Source organism: Pelodiscus sinensis, chromosome 3 (assembly GCF_049634645.1).
Source record: "Pelodiscus sinensis isolate JC-2024 chromosome 3, ASM4963464v1, whole genome shotgun sequence".
Classification (NCBI taxonomy): Eukaryota; Metazoa; Chordata; order Testudines; family Trionychidae; genus Pelodiscus; species Pelodiscus sinensis.
Genome location: NC_134713.1, coordinates 181,159,197 through 181,179,506, shown reverse-complemented (window position 1 = coordinate 181,179,506; position 20,310 = coordinate 181,159,197). Strand labels below are relative to the sequence as shown.

At 42.8% G+C, this 20,310-nt stretch overlaps 1 protein-coding gene across 2 annotated transcripts in view; it reads right to left on the bottom strand.

Moving 5' to 3' along the window:
• PCSK2 (proprotein convertase subtilisin/kexin type 2) overlaps window positions 1-20,310 on the bottom strand; it is a 195,680-nt gene that overhangs the window by 43,047 nt on the left and 132,323 nt on the right. For both annotated transcript variants that reach the window (XM_075925556.1, XM_075925557.1), the window contains 2 exons: window positions 9,335-9,411; window positions 6,850-6,938 (listed from right to left, as the gene is read on the bottom strand). In XM_075925556.1, coding sequence (XP_075781671.1) covers window positions 6,850-6,938; window positions 9,335-9,411 — 166 coding nt within the window. The remainder of the gene's footprint in view (window positions 1-6,849; window positions 6,939-9,334; window positions 9,412-20,310) is intronic.

Below are 20,310 nucleotides of genomic sequence, written 5' to 3'. Positions count from 1 at the left end.
GGAAGGCATCATTACACATGGTTTACAGATGAGGAAGCTGACAGAGAAATTGTGGGATCTGTCCAAGATCACACAGAAAGTCAGTGAAAAAAACCAAGGAATAGAGCACAAAACTTGTATGCAGTACACTAATCTAACCACAAAATCACATTCGCTCACATGTTGTGTATATTATTCATCTCCCAACAGGTTTTCCCTTGTCTTGTTCTACAATGGGGGATAGTGTTTATAATCAGAAAGGAGAGATAAATCTACCAATGTCTTATATGGAAATAATAGCATCTACACTTTTGTATACATTTACAGTGGAGAAATTTGACTATTGTTTCGAAAAAGCCTTTTCGATAACTTCCAGTGTATGCCGATTTAATGCTGTCCCTGAACTCCAGCTTCAACTAAGCCAAAGAGAAAATGATTTGAGAAATGCAAGTCTTTTTGGGACAAAACTAAATCATGATTATTTATAAACCCAAACACAAGCCAAGCTGAGGACTAGACTCCTTTCATTGACTCTTGCCTGAGACAAGAGTAACCGGAAATAGTTTCAGGTAAACTCGCTCCATGTATGGATTTGGGTGGGAATTTATTAGTTCTCAATGTTTTAAACTAGAAATGGACTGGAACAAAAGAACAAAGCAACATACAGCTAGGAAACAGATTTCTCATCTCACAATTTTTTTTTTTTTTTTTTTTTTTTTGAGATATCAAGAAAATTTCCCATTCTGAACTGGGACTCTTGAAAAATTTTGTGACCTGAACACCTGGAAAAAAATTGTCTGAACTCAATAAAAACATTTCATTGTAATATTTGTGAGCTTTTTCATCTTGATTTAGAGCATTTTTATTTAAAAATATAATCAATCTTAATTTTAAAACCAATTGTTGCTTTGAATTGGAAAACTGGATTTTTTTTTCATTTCTTTAAATGCTGACTTTAACGTTTTGATCATTAGAAAACTTTGTCTCAAACATGTTTCAAGGTGAACAATTTTCTCTTCTCTGAAACTCAGGATTTGCGATCTGATACCACTTTACACCTGTTGAGGAACCAGAAAGGTCAAATACGTCAGCTTTCTCCAGAGGTTTGATGGATTTACTGATTTCCACTGGCCCCTTGGTGGTGCTATAGACCTCAGTAATAAACCAGAGCTTTTCTCAGTTTAGAAACATGGGATGCTGTTCGCCCTAAAATAAATATTCCTTAATATGGAATTTTGTTAGGAAACTGACAAGTAGGGTAGCTTGTTACCGTTTCAGTAGGATATTAGTACTGCCCCAGGGCTTTACTATGTAGCTTCTAAATAACTGACTTGAAGTTACAAAGTTGCATTGTCTGACAGAGTGGTTTTACCCACAAAAGCTTACGACCAAATAAATGTATTAGTCTTTAAGGTGCCACAGGACTCTTCATTGTTTTATTAATGCTAGAGATAGGTCCTTAATCAAAACCCCATAACCAAATGCATGCACATTTAGGTTTTCAATATTAGAATATAAATATTGTGACTTGTGTCCTTCTCTGAGCCATATGTGCTATTGCTGATCAAGGGTGATATGCATTAGGTCTCTTCTTAGAGCAATACTGCATATACATTTGAATTTCATGTCTCACTGACTACAGCAACTAAAACAATGACACCAGTCCTGCCCTTCATATTTTGTAAGGAAGGGCTAGCACTGCAGTGGAGAGAGGCTAGAGCAACCTGCAGTCATGAAGACCTGTGCATTTTAATAAGTAGGGTATGTCTACACTACCCCCCTAGTTCGAACTAGGGGGGTAATGTAGTCATTCGGAGTTGCAAATGAAGCCCGGGATTTGAATTTCCTGGGCTTCATTTGCATGATGCCAGCCGGCGCCATTTTTAAATGCCGGCTAGTTTGGACCCCGTGCAGCGCGGCTACACGCGGCACGGACTAGCTAGTTTGGATTAGGCTTCCTATTCTGAACTAGCTGTACGCCTCGTTTTTTCAGATCCAAGAAGTCAGGCTGCTATTGTGTATTTTCTTATGTACAAACATCCCCACATGTTAACACCCTAGCTATCCCTATCCCCCCTTTGGATGCAGACCTAAACCAGACTCACCATCCAAACCCTTTACAATATATTCATTGCATGTAAAGAGTCAGAAGTTGAAATAACACTTTGCGTGTGCCGGTTGATTTTGATCCTGATTTGTAGTAGTCACTTGGGGTATGTCTACACTACAACGTTAATTCGAACTAAGCTAATTCGAACTAACGGATCCAGACTAAAAAACTAGTTCGAATTAGCGTTTTGCTAATTTGAACTAGCATGTCCACATTAGGTGGACCATGAACCAGGTTTAAGGATGGCCGGAAGCAGTGCCGGCAGGGCATCAGAGAAGAACTTAGAGCGTGGAGATGCTTTCTCAGGCTAGCCGAGGGCTGTGCTTAAAGGGTCCCGACCCCCACCCCGGACAGACAGTTCTCAGGGGTGCCCCGCTTGCAAAGCAGTCCTGGCTTGGAGTGCCCGGACTACCCACACTGGGCACATCACACCACTCGGCCATCAGCCCGGCTGCACTTGTCGTAGGCGGCCATCTAGGGAGAGGGGGCAATTGGGGGGCTGCAGGAGAGCTTCCACCCCCAGAAGCCCACAGAGCCAACCCAGTCCTCCCCATCGGGGGCTCGTGCCCCATTCCTCCCTCACCTCCTTCCACTTACCCTTCCCTAGCCCCTCTTCTTGATGTACAAAATAAAGATAACGTGTCTCCCAAAATGGAATCTGTCTTTATTGAACAAAACTGGGGGAGACTGGGAAAAGGAGGTGGGAGAGGGGAAGAGAGAGGCTGGGAGAGGGGAGGGCAACTAAAATGATCAGGGGTTGGGAACAGGTCCCATATGAAGAGAGGCTAAAGAGACTGGGACTTTTCAGCTTAGAAAAGAGGAGACGGAGGGGGGACAGGATAGAGGTCTCTAAAAGCATGAGTGGGGTGGAGAGGGTGCATACAGAAAAGTTCTTCATTAGTTCCCATAAAGAAGGACTAGAGGACACCAAAGGAAAGGAATGGGTAGCAGGCTTCAAACTAGTAACAGAAAGTTGTTCTTCACAAAGCAAAGAGTCAACCTGTGGAACTCCTTGCTGCAGGAGGCTGTGAAGGCTAGAACCAGAACAGAGTTTAAAGGGAAGTGAGATAAAGTCATGGAGGCTGGGTCCATGGAGTGGTATTAGCCAGGGGGTAGGAGTGGTGTCCCTGCCCAAGGTTTGTGGAAGGCTGGAGAGGGATGGCACGAGACAAATGGCTTGGTCACTGTCTTCGGTCCATCCCCTCCAGAGTCCCTAGGGTTGGCCGCTGTCGGCAGACAGGCTACTGGGCTAGATGGACCTTTGGTCTGACCCAGGACGGCCATTGTAAGCTCAGGGCTCAGGGTCGAGGGTCTCACTGGACCCCCTTGAATCTCTTGCACACCTGGTCCTGGGTGGCCAGGCTGGCAGCTATCCTGCCCTAGATGGTCACTTTCCTGTGCCTAGTGTGGAGATCATGGACGAGGTCCACGATGTCTGCACTAGCCCAGGCGGGTGCCCGCCTCTTGCGGTCCCGGGAGCTGCCAGCCTGGTCCTGGGAAGAGGGGGAGGGCTGGGGGGCATCGGGTGGCTGGCTCGATCCATGCCAGGTGCAGGGTCTGCTGGCTGGGTGCTGGCAGGCTTGCACCTGGCACGGGCACCGTAGCCAGCCCGTGCCCCTTTAAGGGGTCCGGGATCTGGAGGGGGGCAGAAGAGTTTCCCTGGTGTTGGCCAGAGTGGCCACCAGAGAAACCTGGGGAGGGCTAGCCTCCCACTAGTTCAAATTAAGGGGCTACACACCCCTAATATGAACTAGTTAGTTCGAACTAGGCTTAATCCTCGTAAAATGAGGTTTTCCTAGTTCGAACTAAGCGCTCCGTTAGTTCGAATTAAATTCGAACTAACGGAGCGCTAGTGTAGCGCCTATGAAAGTTAGTTCGAACTAACGTCCGTTAGTTCGAACTAACTTTGTAGTGTAGACATACCCTTACTTATTTGTAGGACATTTTCCTTACATAGGAATACAGGAATTGCCAGACTGGATTCAAGCCAGTGGTCCATCTCGGGCATGTCTACACAGAGGGGTAACACACTCTACAGAATGTGATTTCCAAGCACACTAATTTTTTGTGCATAGGTGGGGGATGGAGCCCAATTTTGGGGAGGTAAGCCCTTGGCTTCATCACCTCCCACAGCCAAGGACTCCAAGACACCTTCTCTCTCCCCCTTCCCCCTGCTGCTCGGAATACCCTAAGCCGCCTCTTTTCTTTGTCTTTCTCCAGAAGAGGAGCCTGAGTTTTTAATGTCCCATGCAGGTTCCAGGGCAGATGAGGAGGCAGTATGTGCTGCTCAGCTTTCTGGGTTCACCAGTAATCAACCTGGTGTCCGGAGACAACTTGCACATGGAAAGTTCTTTTTAAAAAATCCCATTAGCCAGATGTGGCTGAGTCCCTGAAACACAAGTGTTTGTATCCTTTCCACAATTCCTGGCTTTTTATTTGTTGGATGGGCTTTTTTGTGTGTTCACTTTTATTTCTTCCGGTTACAAGCCTCGTCATGGCTGAGTTAGTGATGAATAAGCTCATTTGCTGTAAAGCTTAAAGCAGAAACCCTCTGGTCTAGGTGTAATTTTGGTTCAGAATGCTTTAGGTTCATATAATCTGCCTCTGTGCCGGGGGATGAACTAGATATCCTCCTGAGGTTCCTTCCTACCCTAAAATTCTATGATTTCTAGGATTTATTTGACATTCCGTGGGTTTTCATAGTCAGGACAGAGTTTTGTACCTTTTTGAATGACAGATAAAAAATAAGACTGCTTGTGAGTGCCATTTTGGGCCAATTATAAATGAGGGAACGGTCTTAGCATAAATCACTTAGCAGAAATTGCTTTGCCATTCCATCATGGAGATTTTTGTTTCTGGGCATGTGTCCAATTTGGGATGCTTATTGTCTTATGGATCTGGATTTGGTGATCATTCAGCTGTAACAACAAAAGAAAGGCCAGCCAAACTGGCAGAATGGACATTACTAGATATGCACTTCAAGTGCTAAGCCTTCAGCTGGGGTCAACAACCCTCAAAATAAATGGCATTACTTTGATTTACACCAGCAGAATATTTGGCCCCATGCAAACACAGAGTTAAGTTCAATGTAACAAAGTGGATTTTGAATCATAGAACCAGAAGGAATCCTAAGAGTTATCAATTCCAGTCTCCTGCTCTCACACGGCAGGGCTAAGTATTATCCAGACCATTCCTGACAGGTGTTGTCTAATCTACCCTTAGGAATCTCCAATGATGGAGAATACACAGACTCCTTTGGCAATTTATTCCAGTGCTAAACCTGACAGGAAATTGTTCTTTATGTCCAACCTAAACCTCCCTTGCTGCAATTTGAGCCCATTGCTTCTTGTCTTATCATCAGAGGTTAAGGAGAATAATTTTGTCTCTCTCTTCCATGTAGCAACCTTTTAGTTACTTGTTTCAGATGAGATGTACAATAGTACACAAAAGGAGAAATAAGCTGGCTCGTATTGGAATCACTTATCAAAACAGGGATTCAAATGAGAAGAATCAGAAGAAATGCCATTCCCCTTGTTAAATCATTATTTATATCTAGGGTTACCAGGTAGGTTTAGAAAAAATACTGGACACACTTGATGGGGGGAGACCAAACAGGAGGGGGGTGGGGTTGGCCAGAAGGGTGAGGCGGGGGCAGTGTGGCTGGCCATAGGAGATGGGGGAGGGGTCAGGGGCAGTGCGGCTGGCTGGAGGAGTTGTGGGGAGGGAGCAGTCAGGGGCAGCGCAGCTGACCAGAGGAGATGTGGGGGAGAGGGTCGGGGGGCAGTGTGGCTTGGCCAGGGATATCGGGAGGAGGAGAACTGGCCAATAGGAAGCAGGGGTGACCGGGAGGGGGTCGGGGGCAGCGCGGCTGGCTGGGGGAGATAGCGGGACCGGGGGCGGGGCTGGCAGGCAGGGGGTCGGAGCAGCGCGGCTGGCCCAGGGAGATGGGACTAGGGTCGGGGGCAGCGTGGCTGGCTGGAGGAGATGCCGGGGGTGGGGAGGTCAGGGGCAGTGCAGCTGGTCTGGGGAGATGGGGGAGGGGTCGGGGCAGTGTGGGTGGCCAGAGGAGATGCAGGGGAGGTGGTCGGGGGCAGCGTGGCTGGCCCGGGGAGATCGGGAGGAAAACCGGCCGGCAGGAATCAGAGGTGGTCAGGAGGGGGTCGGGGGCAGCACAGCTGGTCGGGTAGGGTTGGGGAAAGTGGGAGGGGGGGCAGGACTGACCCGGGCACATGCAGATCCCGGGGTGCTGTCAGTCCTGGGCACGGTCCGCAGAAGCGCGAGTGAGTCTGGCTGCGGCTCCACCACGCACTCAGGAGCAGGGACAGGGCTTCTTCTCCTCCCCATGGCATCAGACGCAGCCAGGGCTTCCAGCACCGATCCTGCCTGCCTCCCAGCCACTTCCCCCACCCCTGCCAGGCTTCCGTCCGGTGCCCAGCCAGAAATCCAGGAAATACCGGATGCACCTGTCCGGTATTTTCTGGATTTATTTTTACCAGACAGAGGCCCCAAAAACTGGACTTTCCGGTAGAATACCGGACACCTGGCAACCCTATCTATATATAAACAGTATCGGAGAGTGGGGGAAAAGTAGGGGATACTCCTCTTGTTAAATGTTTGGCACATAAAACTTCTGACACAGAGGTACAAAGTCTGGACCAAATCATTTGGGCACAGCTCCCGTGATCCAGAGGGAGCCGTACCCAAGGAAAATCTGAGTGAGAAGAACTCAACTGGGCTTTCTCACTGTATTGGTAACATACCTGCCACCTTCGAGTTGTATGCCACGCCAACTCCACAGATGTTATTGTTTGCTGCAGCTGACACTTCCCCTGCACACCTGGTTCCATGACTGCAAGGATGAAGAGAGAGGCCATGTAAACCACTGATCCTGATTAGCATGATTGCCCACTCGGCCCATACAGTATTGCACATGCATAGGAACATGCTGGATCAGATTATTGGTTAATCAAGGCTGGTATCTTGCCTCCTGCCCCAGTTAACACCAATGCTCCAGAAGCAAGCAAAACTCCATTGCTGCACCTAGCAAAGTGCACAGTACTCTGTGTGGAGAAACCAGATTTTCCCTCTAACATCTGAACAATCTATCGTCTCAGAGTAGCATGTATAATTGAGCTCCATTTAGCTGTAAAGTTATTCAGCTCTTTTAGAATCCAGTCTTTCAAGCAGGCTCTGTCTTGATGAACAGTAGAAATAGCATTGGAGTGTAGTCTAGTAATAATACTGCTACATAGCACCTCAGCAATATATAGGAATAGTACTTTATTTATTATTTATTTTGTGTGTGATGGTAGCATCTAAAGGCCTTTTATTGGCCAGGGCCCCATTGTCCCTGGTGCTCTGCAAACACACAGCAAACTGACTGCCCCTGCCCTGAAGAGCTCACAATTGAAAGAGGCAGAAGGTGGATGCAACACAAGGGAGCACAGGGAAACAATGTGAAAACTTGGATCCACATGTAAAGCAGCAGTCACAGTACACCAGCTGCAAAAGCACTTATCAGTTATGCAGGTGTGTCTCCTCCTCTTTTAGGCTGTATCTAAACTACAGCCCTCTGTCGGCAGAGGGGTGTAAATTAGACATTCTGAAAATGCAAATGAAGCGGGGATTTAAATATCCCGTGCTTCATTTGCATAATTGCGTCATGGTGCTGTTTCGAACAAATAGCAACCCACAACTGCTGTTAGCTAATAAAGTGATTTCTTTATGCTCCAATGGGACAGGTCTGTGCTTTGGCATTGAAGGTCCCAGGTTCAAAACCACCCCATTATGCTTCAATCATATTTTCATCTTCAGAGTGTTTTACAATCATTAACAAATTAATGCTGAAAATACATGCTACGAGAAACCTGAGAAGTGGGGATTCTGGTTTTCCACTCTCCAATACAATAACCATATATGCTGCATAAAAGTTTATCATATTTTAGCGGATGGGATATTTTCTACATCTAAATTGTATTACCCTCTATGTTTATATATTCCAGTTAACTCTGTAATATCCTGGTGGCTCATAATACTATAAAGGCCACATACGCTCATATGGCTCTATACTTTGAGGCAATTGGATTATTTTATTTCTTTTTTAAATGCAGCCTCTATCTCCTTTCCCTCTCCTTTAAAGTTGAAAAGGCTGGTACAACAGAGGTGTGGGACCATGTATTCTTTTTGCTGCAATATTTCCTAGCTTATGTTTTTAAAGACAAATCTATCACAGGAAAATGACTGGTTTCCAAATATCCCTCCACTGTGAAAATCTTTTGCCTGTTTCACACCTCCTTTCCAAAAGCTCTTCAGGCAGGGACAAGACAGGAATATGTTTCTTGCACACCTGCTGGATAAATTTCTTTCAGCAGCTCAGAAGGTTTTCCTTGAGTGTCCTTGTTAAAGGAACTGTGAAAAAGCTACAGTGTGACTGGGCTTTCATTATCTTTATTCATTATTTCGTTATTATTCATTATTAACCTGTAGGGTTCAGGGAAGCTGTGATGCTCAAAAACTGTCTAAAAATCCATGCTGAGACAGGAATATTATGAACATCTACTTGTGTCATATGTAGAAGTAATATAAGAAGAGCTTATCACTAGAGTGATATTTTTTACATAACTGCAACACACGCACACACACACATATGATGGAGTGTGCTAGTTGAAATGTTTGATGCTGCAGTAGCCCAGGATTAGGAAGTGTGGCTTAGGACACTGTGGCAAAACGTGACTCCAAGTCTTTATGGAAACTTTAAATGTATTTTCAAATTTTTCACCAATTCCTTTCCTCACTGATTCACAGCCTCCATACTGCTCCTTTTAAAATGACATGAAAACCGTGTAAATGTGGGCGAGGTATGATGGTGGAGGAAGAGAACAATAAAAATTGATATGAAGCATAAACTCCGACCTGGGTATCATGACTTTGTCATTTAGCAGACAAAATTATATACAGTTATCACCTACACACACATATCATGTATGCTGTCATTCTTCAGGAGTAGCAAACCCTTTATATATCATAATTCAGCTGAGCCAAGTGATAAAAGATATTCCCAGAAGAACACACCAGATAAAAATAAAATCAATGTAAAAACAGTCATATCTAATTTGCAGACAAAAGCGACACAGCAGCTTCTGTGCTGAAAACCGTATCATTTAGTGGAGAGACAGACACTGAAACTATCAGCAGAGCCTTATGATTTCCTAATACCTGAAGTGACAGCTGGCTGAGCTCTATTACCTGTTAAACCAGTCATCTGTGTAGCGGGGATATGGGTAGGGATCGTTACTGCTGAAGTCGTAGCTGGCTTTGGCATTCTGGAAAACACAAATATTTCCATGAGTCTGCATGACAAGAGGCCAACAAAGCAAAACAGAATGAACTTGTAAACAGAGGGAACTTGTAAAGTGTTAATAAACTCCCCTTTTTGTTCTATTTTATCCATTTGAGTGTAGTCTAATATACCTAGTCTGCTGGGCAGAACACACCTCTATTGCTGTCCATGCAACAGAGATAGGCTTGTATAAGGGTAGACGTTCCAAGGGAATATTGGCAATTCAACAGAAGTTGTCAAATGCCATGGCTGTATAGAAGGACAAAGCCCAGAGATGAGCAACACAACGGATTAAAGTTTCAGCTTTTAAAAAATAGTTAGGCACGCTTTTCCTGATACATCTTCATAGAGTTTGCATTTTAATAAACTCCATACTCTAGGAATGGAATTATGTTAATTCTTAATTAATATGTGCTTGTGTTCTTTGTGATATTTGATGAATATACAGTTCAGGATAATTGAGACTTGTGTGCGAATAGCTAAGCTGCTCCAAATATCCCCCCTCACCAAAATCAGTGTTAATGGGATATAGGAATAGGCACTCTGGCAACAACACCAAAGCCTGACAAATTCCTAGATTTGAAGTCTGTAAACTCCCAGCAATCACTGTATCCAAGTTCAACAGGGTCAACATAGCACTTCATCCTTCCAGGGTAAATAACTGAGTACCAGGCAATTTACTATGAGAGGATGAGAATTTTAGAAAGTGAAGTCGTATCTCCCCTGTGTGGACAATAAAGATTCCCTGGCATGTTTCACATAAGTAGAAGTTTGCTCTGTGTCTGGCTGCTATTCTCCAATCCAAACTGTACTCAATGTTTCCTATGTGTGTCTTTACAGAGGTGCCTATCTATGTATTATGGCCCTGATTTTCAGTTGATGCTGCAAATGCTCTGTACTTCTGACACTCAGACCCAAAATGTGTATCTACTCTACCTATATTTGAACATACCATGTTTTTGATGGAAAGTGACATATAAATATCATTTATTATTAGAGTTATTGCATTAAATGTCTGAGATGAGCTTTCCTCAAAGTAGTATGCAAGTTGTGTGGGTTATCATTTAATGCTATTCCTTCCTCTGTCTCTGGGTCCCTGGTTACCATGGGCAAGTCATGCAACCTCTTTGTGACTCATCTCCCTCCAAATTGGAATAATAAAATTTACCACCCCCCTTGTACAGAGCCTTGAGAATCTGCATTACCACGGTTAAGCATTATTATTATTCTTTGCATTAAAGTAATGACCAGAGACACCACGTGAGAGGGAGTGCTACGCAGTGTATAAAAAAATAGTAAGAGACAGACCTCAACCTGAAGAATTTACATCTAAATAGGCAAGACAGACAAAGGGACAAACAGAGCCACTGAGAGGCAAAGTAATATGACGAAGGTTATGTAGCAAGTCAGTGGCAGCACCAGGGAATGTCCAGGAGTGGAGTTCTTCTTCAGGAGGGGAGGTAGATTCAGGTTAAAACCTGACACTTTCCGTAACTGTGAGAACTTCAGGGGCTACAGCCACCAATTCTGCACCAAAAGCCAGACCTTGAGAATCAAATAGTATGTAGGTGAAGTATCCATGGGTACGTCTATAAAGCACACTTATTTTGAAATAAGCTATTTTGGATTTTTTTTTCCAAAATGGCTTATTTCAAAATAGTGCATCTACACTATATGGAAGCCTCAAAATTAGTCAGAGGCTTCCCTATTGTGGACACGTTACCTTGATTTAGAGCCCCAGGAGGCACTGGGGAGTGATTACTTTGAATGGCCCTATAGAGGAGCTATTTCAAAATAGGAGTGGTGGAGCATCCACACTGCTGTCATTCCGAAACAGCTATTTTGGAAAAAGGCGTTATACCTCGTGGAATGAGGTTTACAGAAGTCGGAAGAAACTGTCTGTTATTTCGAAATTATTTCAAAGAAATGGAATTGCTGTGTAGACACTCGCATTGTTATTTTGAAATAACGTCAGTTATTTCGAAATAAGTGTGCTGTGCAGACGCATCCCACATAACAGAGAAAATGTAGTGAATGCCAAAAAGCAACTGTTTGTCACTCAGCTCAAATGCCCAATCTTAAAAGATCAGGAGGAAATCTTGGCTCTGTTGAAGTTAGTGGGAACTTGGCCATTGACCCCTACCTATTTAGCAGCCTTGTATAATACACCTCAGAGAAATAAGTCAACAGAAGAAGATAAAGTCCTTTATTAGCACATACTGTGTCCACTTATAATCAGACCAACTGGAAAGCTATGTGGGCATGGTAAAGTGAGAATGAAAATCCTGCTTGTCTATGGATAATTGAATTCAGAGATAAAAGTACACTCTGTGCCAATTTCTAGGTTTGTTTCCCAGGGCCGTCCTTAGGATTGATGGCTGCACAATACTATTAAACTGGTGTCCCTATATCTGATGGCAGCTGGGGGGTGGAGTGATTTTTTTAGAGAGGTGATCTTATAACTTTTAGAAATTCACTAATGAAATGGGTTTAAAACAAATTTTAAACTCAGGTCCGTAGACTAACAAAGTAAATTCAGAAATGGAGGGTCTGTGCTTTGGGTTGGCAAATGCTTGTTAAATGGCTTCATTACCCTGTGAATGGGTTAAGTGTTCTGCTAATAGCTAGGACAGGCTTTTTCACTTTTAAGTTAATTAGATCCTCTCCACAGGAAGTAAAGTGTTGGAACAGGGTTAAGAAGCGGTGGACATTAAGACCCAGTGGTGCCTCACATTTTCAGGTGCCCTACAGCTGCATATTCTGCATATGGGTAAGGACATCTCTATACCCTCTAGAGAGAAATGCACATGAATCAGGATTTAACACTTTGAATGTTATTGCCATGGATTACACATGGCATGGATTTGGGGCAAACTGATGACATAATTTTAATTCACATCTCATTCTTCTAACCAGTAATGTGAGGATGGTCATACTCAAAACACAGTGTAATAAGTACTGGGCTGTTGGTCAGTTCCTTATTTGGTGCAGAATTTCTGACCTTTTCCCACAAAATTCTCACTTTAGTAAAAACTGCAATTCAGATCTTGGCATGAGTTTCAATCCATGCCCCACCTGCTAAACCCAAAAGGAAATTACTTGTAGCTAATTTGTCAGGAAGGAATTAGACATTCAGACACCCTCTGTACACTCATCAACTGCTCTTGGTGTTGATTATCAGACAGTTTGCCCAAAGAAAGAAGGGATGAAAGGACCTTCAAGATGTATACATATATCACGGTACAGTCTAAGTAGACAAGGGCAAATTGCTTCAGAAAACAATCTAATCCACCTTACTGACTTTAGCTCTCTTGTATATTTAATCAAACAAAGCATCAGTTTCAAAACAAAATCCTTTAAAAAAAAACAAAAAACAAACAGACAGTGCCTTTCAAAATTCCCTCCCTTTGACCTACTTAATTTTGGGTTACCCGCTAGAGCATTGCATTCACAGAAGCAGAGTATTTTTTAAGAAACAAAATAGTCCACAAAAGGCAGATTTAGGAAGACTAAGAAAACAAATGAAGATTCAATTATTTATTCCCCTCTTGCTTTCCTTTAGTCCCCTTCTTGAAAACAGCAAGCTCTCTGCAGCCCTTAAGAAAAAAAACAACAAAGCGAAGTGCTTTATTTTCGAGCTGGACAGAAAATTGGATTTATTTCCAGGGAGTATTTTGACTTTTTGATGAAAAATCAAAATACTTTGTCAAAAACATATGCTGCTTCAGTTCCTTATAGAAGCTATAGTTATTGTAGGGTTGCCAGGTGTCCGGTATTCACCAAGACAGTCCAGCATTTTCAGCTCCTGTCCGGTAAAAAAATTCAGAGACTATTGGACACCTGAGATGTCTGGTATTTCCTGAATTTTTCCCCGGCCAGGAGGCGAAAATGCCGGGCACCTGGCAACCCTACAAACACTCAGTGCCTGCCTCCCTCCTCCCCCCCCCCCGAACTCCCCGTAGCCCTCCTTAGCCCCCAACACGCCCAGCCCCCTGACTCTAGCCCCCATGCTTACCTGGTTCCCCAAGGCTGCCGGCACATAATGGCTGCCGGCCAAAATACCTAAGGGGAAGCAATGCTTCCCCTGGGTCTAAGTGCTCAACTTTTCCCTGTTCCTATCCCTGCACTCATTATTATAGGGGATATGCTGTTTTATGTTAATTTTTTTTTCTTTGCTTAACAACTTTGGTCTCCCACCCCAGCCCCCTTTTTTCCTCTTCAACAGAATTTTTTTCCTGTTTTTTTTTGGGGGGGGGGGGGGTCGGTATTTTTGTTTCAACCATCTGGCGACCCTATAGTTATGGCCTTATGCTCTCACTATCCTCTATAGGCCAAGATCTCTGGTCAAGCTGCATCTTCATGTTGCACTGCAGTCTCCCTTCTCGGTGAGGGGAGGCAATGCAGGGGAGGGTCATGGGGGACCCTGGCTTGAAGATGTAGTCTGGCTGGGTGCTGGGCCCAGAGAGGCCCAAACTGAAATACTGCACTTTCAGCTAAGTACTCTAAGCACTTCAGTTTTCATCCAAGCATTGAGAACTTCCATTTTGGGGAGAGCGGTTTTTTGATTAAAAACCAGAGAAAGCACTGATTTCTTAAAGTTCATTTAATCAAAAACTGTTTGGGCAGAAAAATATTTGATGAGACCAACTTGATGTTATTCTAAACAGTAGGCTCAAAATGTACCCATTGTTATTGCACAGAGAGACCATTCGTCCTGTATTTTAAAGGCCATCTCAAACTTGGTTTCTGATATCCAGCAACCCTTACTCTAATACGATGCTGGCAAGCAGCACTTGATCAGATAGTAACATACTTTCAAGCAATAAGACACACAAAAGCGCATATACTGCACATATTCTGTGACACAAAGATAGGGTTTTGACCCAGAAATAAAAATAAGAAAATAAATAAAAGCTTTGACTGGCATTTTTCATACAGTAGCTCTGTATTTTCTTGAAATGTGTGGGGCCAACCCTTCTATTGTGTAACAGTTCTTCTTTACCATATGGGAAATGCTAAACCAATTGTCTCATAAGTTGCTGAGCAATGATTTTGTACCTCAAATAATAATGAACTCTTCCTAATTTTGCTTGTGGTTGTATGAGCCTCTCAAGAGCATTTGCTAAGTATCTATGTTTTTCTATTTGAGTCAAGAATTTTTTCTACATTTATATGACAGTCCAGGAGGCAAACATTAAAACTTTCTCCCTATTTGTAGCCTAAATTCATCCATGGACTTAGAATAAGGATGATTTGGCCCACAGTTTTTTGATCTTTAAAATCTATGAGCCTCTTTAATCCGGCAACCCTGGGAAACAGGGTTTGTCCAATTCAAGATTTTGCCGGGCCAGGGAAGAAATGGGGGCTTACCCGGTGCTCTGCATCTCCCATCCTTATGGAAATGGCAGAGAAAGCCTGTGGCAGGGCACATTGCTCCATTGCCGTTCCCCCAGCTGGAGGAAGAGACATTGGCTGCATGGAGAACCCTTTCCACCTCCACATATCAGGGTCCCTACCGTGGGTGTCCCCAAAAAAGGAAATCCCAGAATACAGAGGTTATAGTGTATAAAGATTTGTAATATTTGTGTTCAGTTCTTTGTGGCCTTGAATGAGTGTAATCCCTCATGGAACTGGTCCTGTAACCATTTTGCTCTCTTGGCTCCTATACTGACCCAAAGACAAAGAAACATTAAACCTAAATGATGGTGTGTAACATCTTTGACAAATTGCTTGTGAATACCATTTAAAACTGTACCATGGAAATTTTAATTCAGTTGTTGTGCATAAGATCTTAAGTTCAGAGGATAAATTCTCCATGCAATGGAAAAGCAAACAGTGTGTTCTTTGCTTAAGGCAAAATGCCTCACTGAAAAACACACAAACAATGGCACCAAATGTTGATATGGAGAAGTCTTTTATTTCCCAGCTGAAGTATTTGGCTTGTGTTTGGTTCAAGACTGACCAAAAAAAATACAACAGGGTTCTTGCTACAAACAGTTCTGACATGAAAATTTCTCAGTGCCATGTACTGTAGGATAGTGATAGAAATGTAGTCGTGTTACTCTGGTGTAGCTCAAACCAAAAAACAGGACTATGTAGCACTTTAAAGACTAACAAGATGGTTTATTAGGTGACAGCTAATAAACCATCTTGTTAGTCTTTAAAGTGCTACATAGTCCTGTTTTACATGAACTGTAGAAATTACATGAACTGTGACGGGAATTTTGTAAACAACTACTTACAGGAGTAAATGGATAACATTTTATACTCTGGTTTATACAGGTGGTCAGACTAGAAAAATCTAATGAGTCCCTTCTTGCTTTAAAATCTACACAACTAGGTGCCCAACACCATAAGGAGCATAATAGTGAGTGAATAGATTTTTTTTCTCCTGTGCAAGCAGGAATTCATCTGTCCCCTCTGGCTTTCTGCAGTCGGTACAGGGAATATCTTTTCTTTCTAAACGTAGTGTTAGTAAATGGAAGATATTAGATAGAACTAAAGAGCAAAGTCCTCATTTAATCCACAGAACCCAGAGTCCTCATGGCAAGAGGTCCCTACTTTATACATCCCAATTTCCATTTGAGTCTGTGGGCATTGCAGTGTCATGGAAACAGCCATTGTGTCTGAGACTGAATTGTATTGGGAGCATTGACAGAATCCTGGAGACAGGAAGAGACTCCCAAGAGTGAGACACAATGATGGAAACCTGACATTCACCATCAAAGGATAAGTCTGGAAAACACAGATGAACACCCCTAAGGATAGATGATGGCAGCATGACACTGCAATACCCACAGACTCAAATGGAAATTGGGATGTATAAAGTGGGGACCTCTTGCCATGAGGACTCTGGGTTCTGTCCTGCAAATCAAACCTCAGAGGAGTCTCAAGGGAACCCCGACTCCTCACTCGGTCAGCCTTGCCTGGCCAGTAAGAGTGACTTGAGACACGACGGACTGGTAACTATACACCCTCTGCAGGACCTGTATGTGTGTGTGGCGGGGGGGGGGGGGGGCGGGGGGGTGAGAGGGAGGGCTTGTCTTTATGAAGCACATGATAACTGCTTTTCTACAGTATTCTCAATAAACACGGCGTATTGCCTTTTCTCCTGAAAAAGATCCCAGGTGCTTCTTATAAGCATAGCAATGATTGATGTTAGTTGGCACCCTCATTAGCAATCTTCATTAATAAGATCTAGGACTGGGTTGGTCTGAGGAGTGAAGTGCCTTCTCCTCTTTAGAAATGTACCCCTCCCCAGATGAATAGCCAGGCATCCAGGCAGGAAGGTGCCAATCTTTCATGGTTCATACTGTACCATTCTGTGGATTAAATGAGGGCTTTGCTCTTTAGTTCTATCTAAGATCTTCCATTTACTAACACTACGTTTAGAAAGAAAAGATATTCCCTGTACCGACTGCAGAAAGCCAGAGGGGACAGATGAATTCCTGCTTGCACAGGAGAAAAAAAATCTATTCACTCACTATTATGTTCCTTATGGTGTTGGGCAGCTAGTTGTGTAGATTTTAAGGCAAGAAGGGACTCATTAGATTTTTCTAGTCTGACCACCTGTATATCCCAGAGTATAAAATGTCATCCATTTACTCCTGTAAGTAGTTGTTTACAAAATTCCCATCACAGTTCATGTAATTTCTACATATTCATCTCCAGCAGGCTAGGATCCAAACAAAACCCTAATGATTTGCAGTTTTCGGCAGCTTTACACATACAAGTGATTTAGTTTGTCCTGAAATGTGATTGTGATGAAATACTGCTGGCACAGCAGAGTCTGGGTTTTCAGACACTGCTGACAGCCAGAACACATCAATAATGTGACAAGTCACCTTCAAAGATGGCTATCCTGTGAATAAAATAGTTTGCTTCCAGCAATATAAAAATGCCCTGTGTCTACTCAATTAGATAAAACCAGATTTTTAATACTGAAAGAGCAGCACTATTTTACCCAATCCTTCTCTCTATTTGAAAATAACCAGATTATAATAGATTGAAAAGGCATTTGAAAAAGATGGGATATGCCAGCCCTTGGTTAGCACCCCAGATCACAAGCCTACTGACTCTTCTCTACTGCTGATCCAGCTGTTCAAAGTTGCCTCAGGAGTTCTACTTCTCCTCCCAGGGTGAAGTTGACACACCACATACTGCCTGTTCTCAAAGCATAGCACTGACAGATAATACAGTACAAGGTGCAACTATGATTTTAGAACACAAAGCAACAATTCACAAAGCTTCCAACTAAAACAGCTACACTAAGAATCAAGCAGTTTAAAATAAAATAGAACCGTGAACTACCCTATTGGAGTAGGACTCTGGCTTGCCACCTGTTGTGCTTTGAATAGACATCTGTAGATGTAAGCAGAGTCTGATGAGACTTCTCCTCATATACAGGCTATATCTACATGAAAAACTCCGTCACATCCAGGGAACGTGTCTGCTCTTCCACTTTTTTTTTGCAAAAGAGGAGGCACGCTCTTTCGGAAGCCCTGTCTTCCTCCTCCCATGAGGAAGAAGGGCTCTTCCAAAAAAGGAGGCTTTTCTGAAATTTGGCCCAGTGTAGAAAGGCCACATTTCAGAAAAGCCTCTTCCGAAAAAAACTATCCAAAAAAGCTACGCAAATTGCGGAGCTGGAGTTGTTTTGCTCAAATGATCACTTTTGGCTGGTGTCAGACTGCGACTCATTTTGATTTTGACTGCAGGGGTGATGAAAGGTTGTTGTCCTTGTTGTGTGAGTGGGGACAGCAAAACTATGCTCAGCATGCTCTGACTGAGGGTGGTCTCTAAAGTATGGGGACGGGTGCCAAAAGTCAGCAGAGAGGAGAGAGAATGGGGACAGGTGCTTGTACATGGTGATATGGTCTCTGCCCAAACATTCCTGGACAGCATTTGACCCTTTCCCCTCGCCACCGTTTAGTAATACACAGAGAAGCCTTGGAACTTAACTTCATTTACAAGTTTGAGACCCATCACAAAGGTATGAATAAAGACATTACTTGGCTAGCACTCTACCTTCCCCATCCTAATGGCTTAAAAAAAAAACAATGGGTACTTAAGAATAATTTGTACCTTCTTGATCAGCTTCATGTAATATGAACACTCTAATTGACTTCCTTCCCCCCCCCCCCCCCCCCCCCCCACCCATCCTCTATTTATTTTGGAACTGGACCTTTAATGATTCCATTCATCTGAAGAAGTTGGTTGTGCCCATGGAAGCTCATGATACCATCTACATGTTTTGAAATTGGCAAGCCTACAAAGTTTCCAAGATGGCAGAGAGGCATCAATAGTGATTATAACCTTGGATCAGAGGTAGAGTGTTTGCAGTTTATAAACTACCTATGCATAGCTTGCCAGCTTTGTAATCTACTTTTACTGAATCCGTTTGGTTTTCAGAGTTTATAAATACTGCAAGATTAGAAGTGTTTGAATCCTAAGGCAACTTCATGGAATTTCTGGATGTTCAAATATTGAAGCTGAACAACACCAAAATGAGTTACAATTAACAAAAGACATTTGGAGTTTCAGGATCGAGATATCTACTGTGTATGTTTACAATAGAAAATATGGGAAGACATTTCAGAAAGAGAAAACCTACCATTTTTCAAATTCCTTAAATCAAGGACATTATTAAAGAGATTCATCTTATGACAAAATGTCGCCTTCATAGAAATCCCCTGGCCTCCTTATTTTAATGCTGCAGTAAAGGAGCTGCATTTTAAACAGGGTGACATTTCATTTCTACTGTTACAGCCAGACTCTGCATTGCACCTTATAGAACAAATGGGACCCCCCTCCTCTTATGGGATAGTTGTATTCAAAAATATGGGCTGTTCTTGTCACAGAAAAGCTTTCACGACAAGTTGTACACAACAGAAGAGCCAAAAAGAAGTCTTTAAGTTGTTTAGAAATCTGGTTACCATTTCTAACATACTATGAGGAGATGGGCTCCCCTGATGGCAAACCAGACTATCCACATTCTTTGAATATTAACCTGATCTTGAAAAAGTAATATATGAAGTAGTATGGTAACATTCTATTGTAACTGCTTAAATAATTTTTTAAATGTCTTATCTAATTACCTTCAAACCGTCCCACTCACAAATCTTTCTTAAGATTAAGCAAAAGCATGAGAATGTTGGGCAGACATCATCTTTTTATGAAAACACACCCACAATACTTTGGGAATGAGAAAGTATCAAAATTGGGCTTTTTAATAAAGGTAGTGGTGACACGGTTAAAAAAAAAGTGGGTAAATTAACTTAAACTACACTCCATATCCTCCAAATGAGAAGTGGGTAAACTGAATACTTCAATTGCTACTAAATAAAGGCTACCTGACAACTTAACTTGCTACTGTCATGGCTATGTAATTTTCGCTGTGATATGTAGGAAATCAGAAGTACTATTCCCATTGTTAATAGGACTTGAACAGCTAATTACCTAGCCAGGTTCTATTTACAGATGGGAAAAAGAAAGCTAAAATACAAAAGCGGCTAACTATTAGTGTGCTTAGCCAGCTACCCTTTCATTTTCAAAGTGGTGCACAAGAGTCCACCATTAAATAAAGGGGAACTGGAAGGCTATACAGCACTGCATGTTGCTTTGAAAATTAAAGGGTTTATTGTTCAGCACTGTCAGAGCAAGCAGCACTTTCAAAAGTTCTGATTACAGAAAATGCTCTTTGCTGATTTCATTAGAGTAAAAGGGGGGCGGGAATTTGCATCTGGAAGATCAGACATATAAGATTCATTGATTTATATACTGTATTTTATAAGCAGCTGGACAGATCTCAATCATTTTAACTGAAAAACGCTAAGGGTGTAAATAGTGGCTAACAACACAAAAATAAACTGATGCTACACTGTGG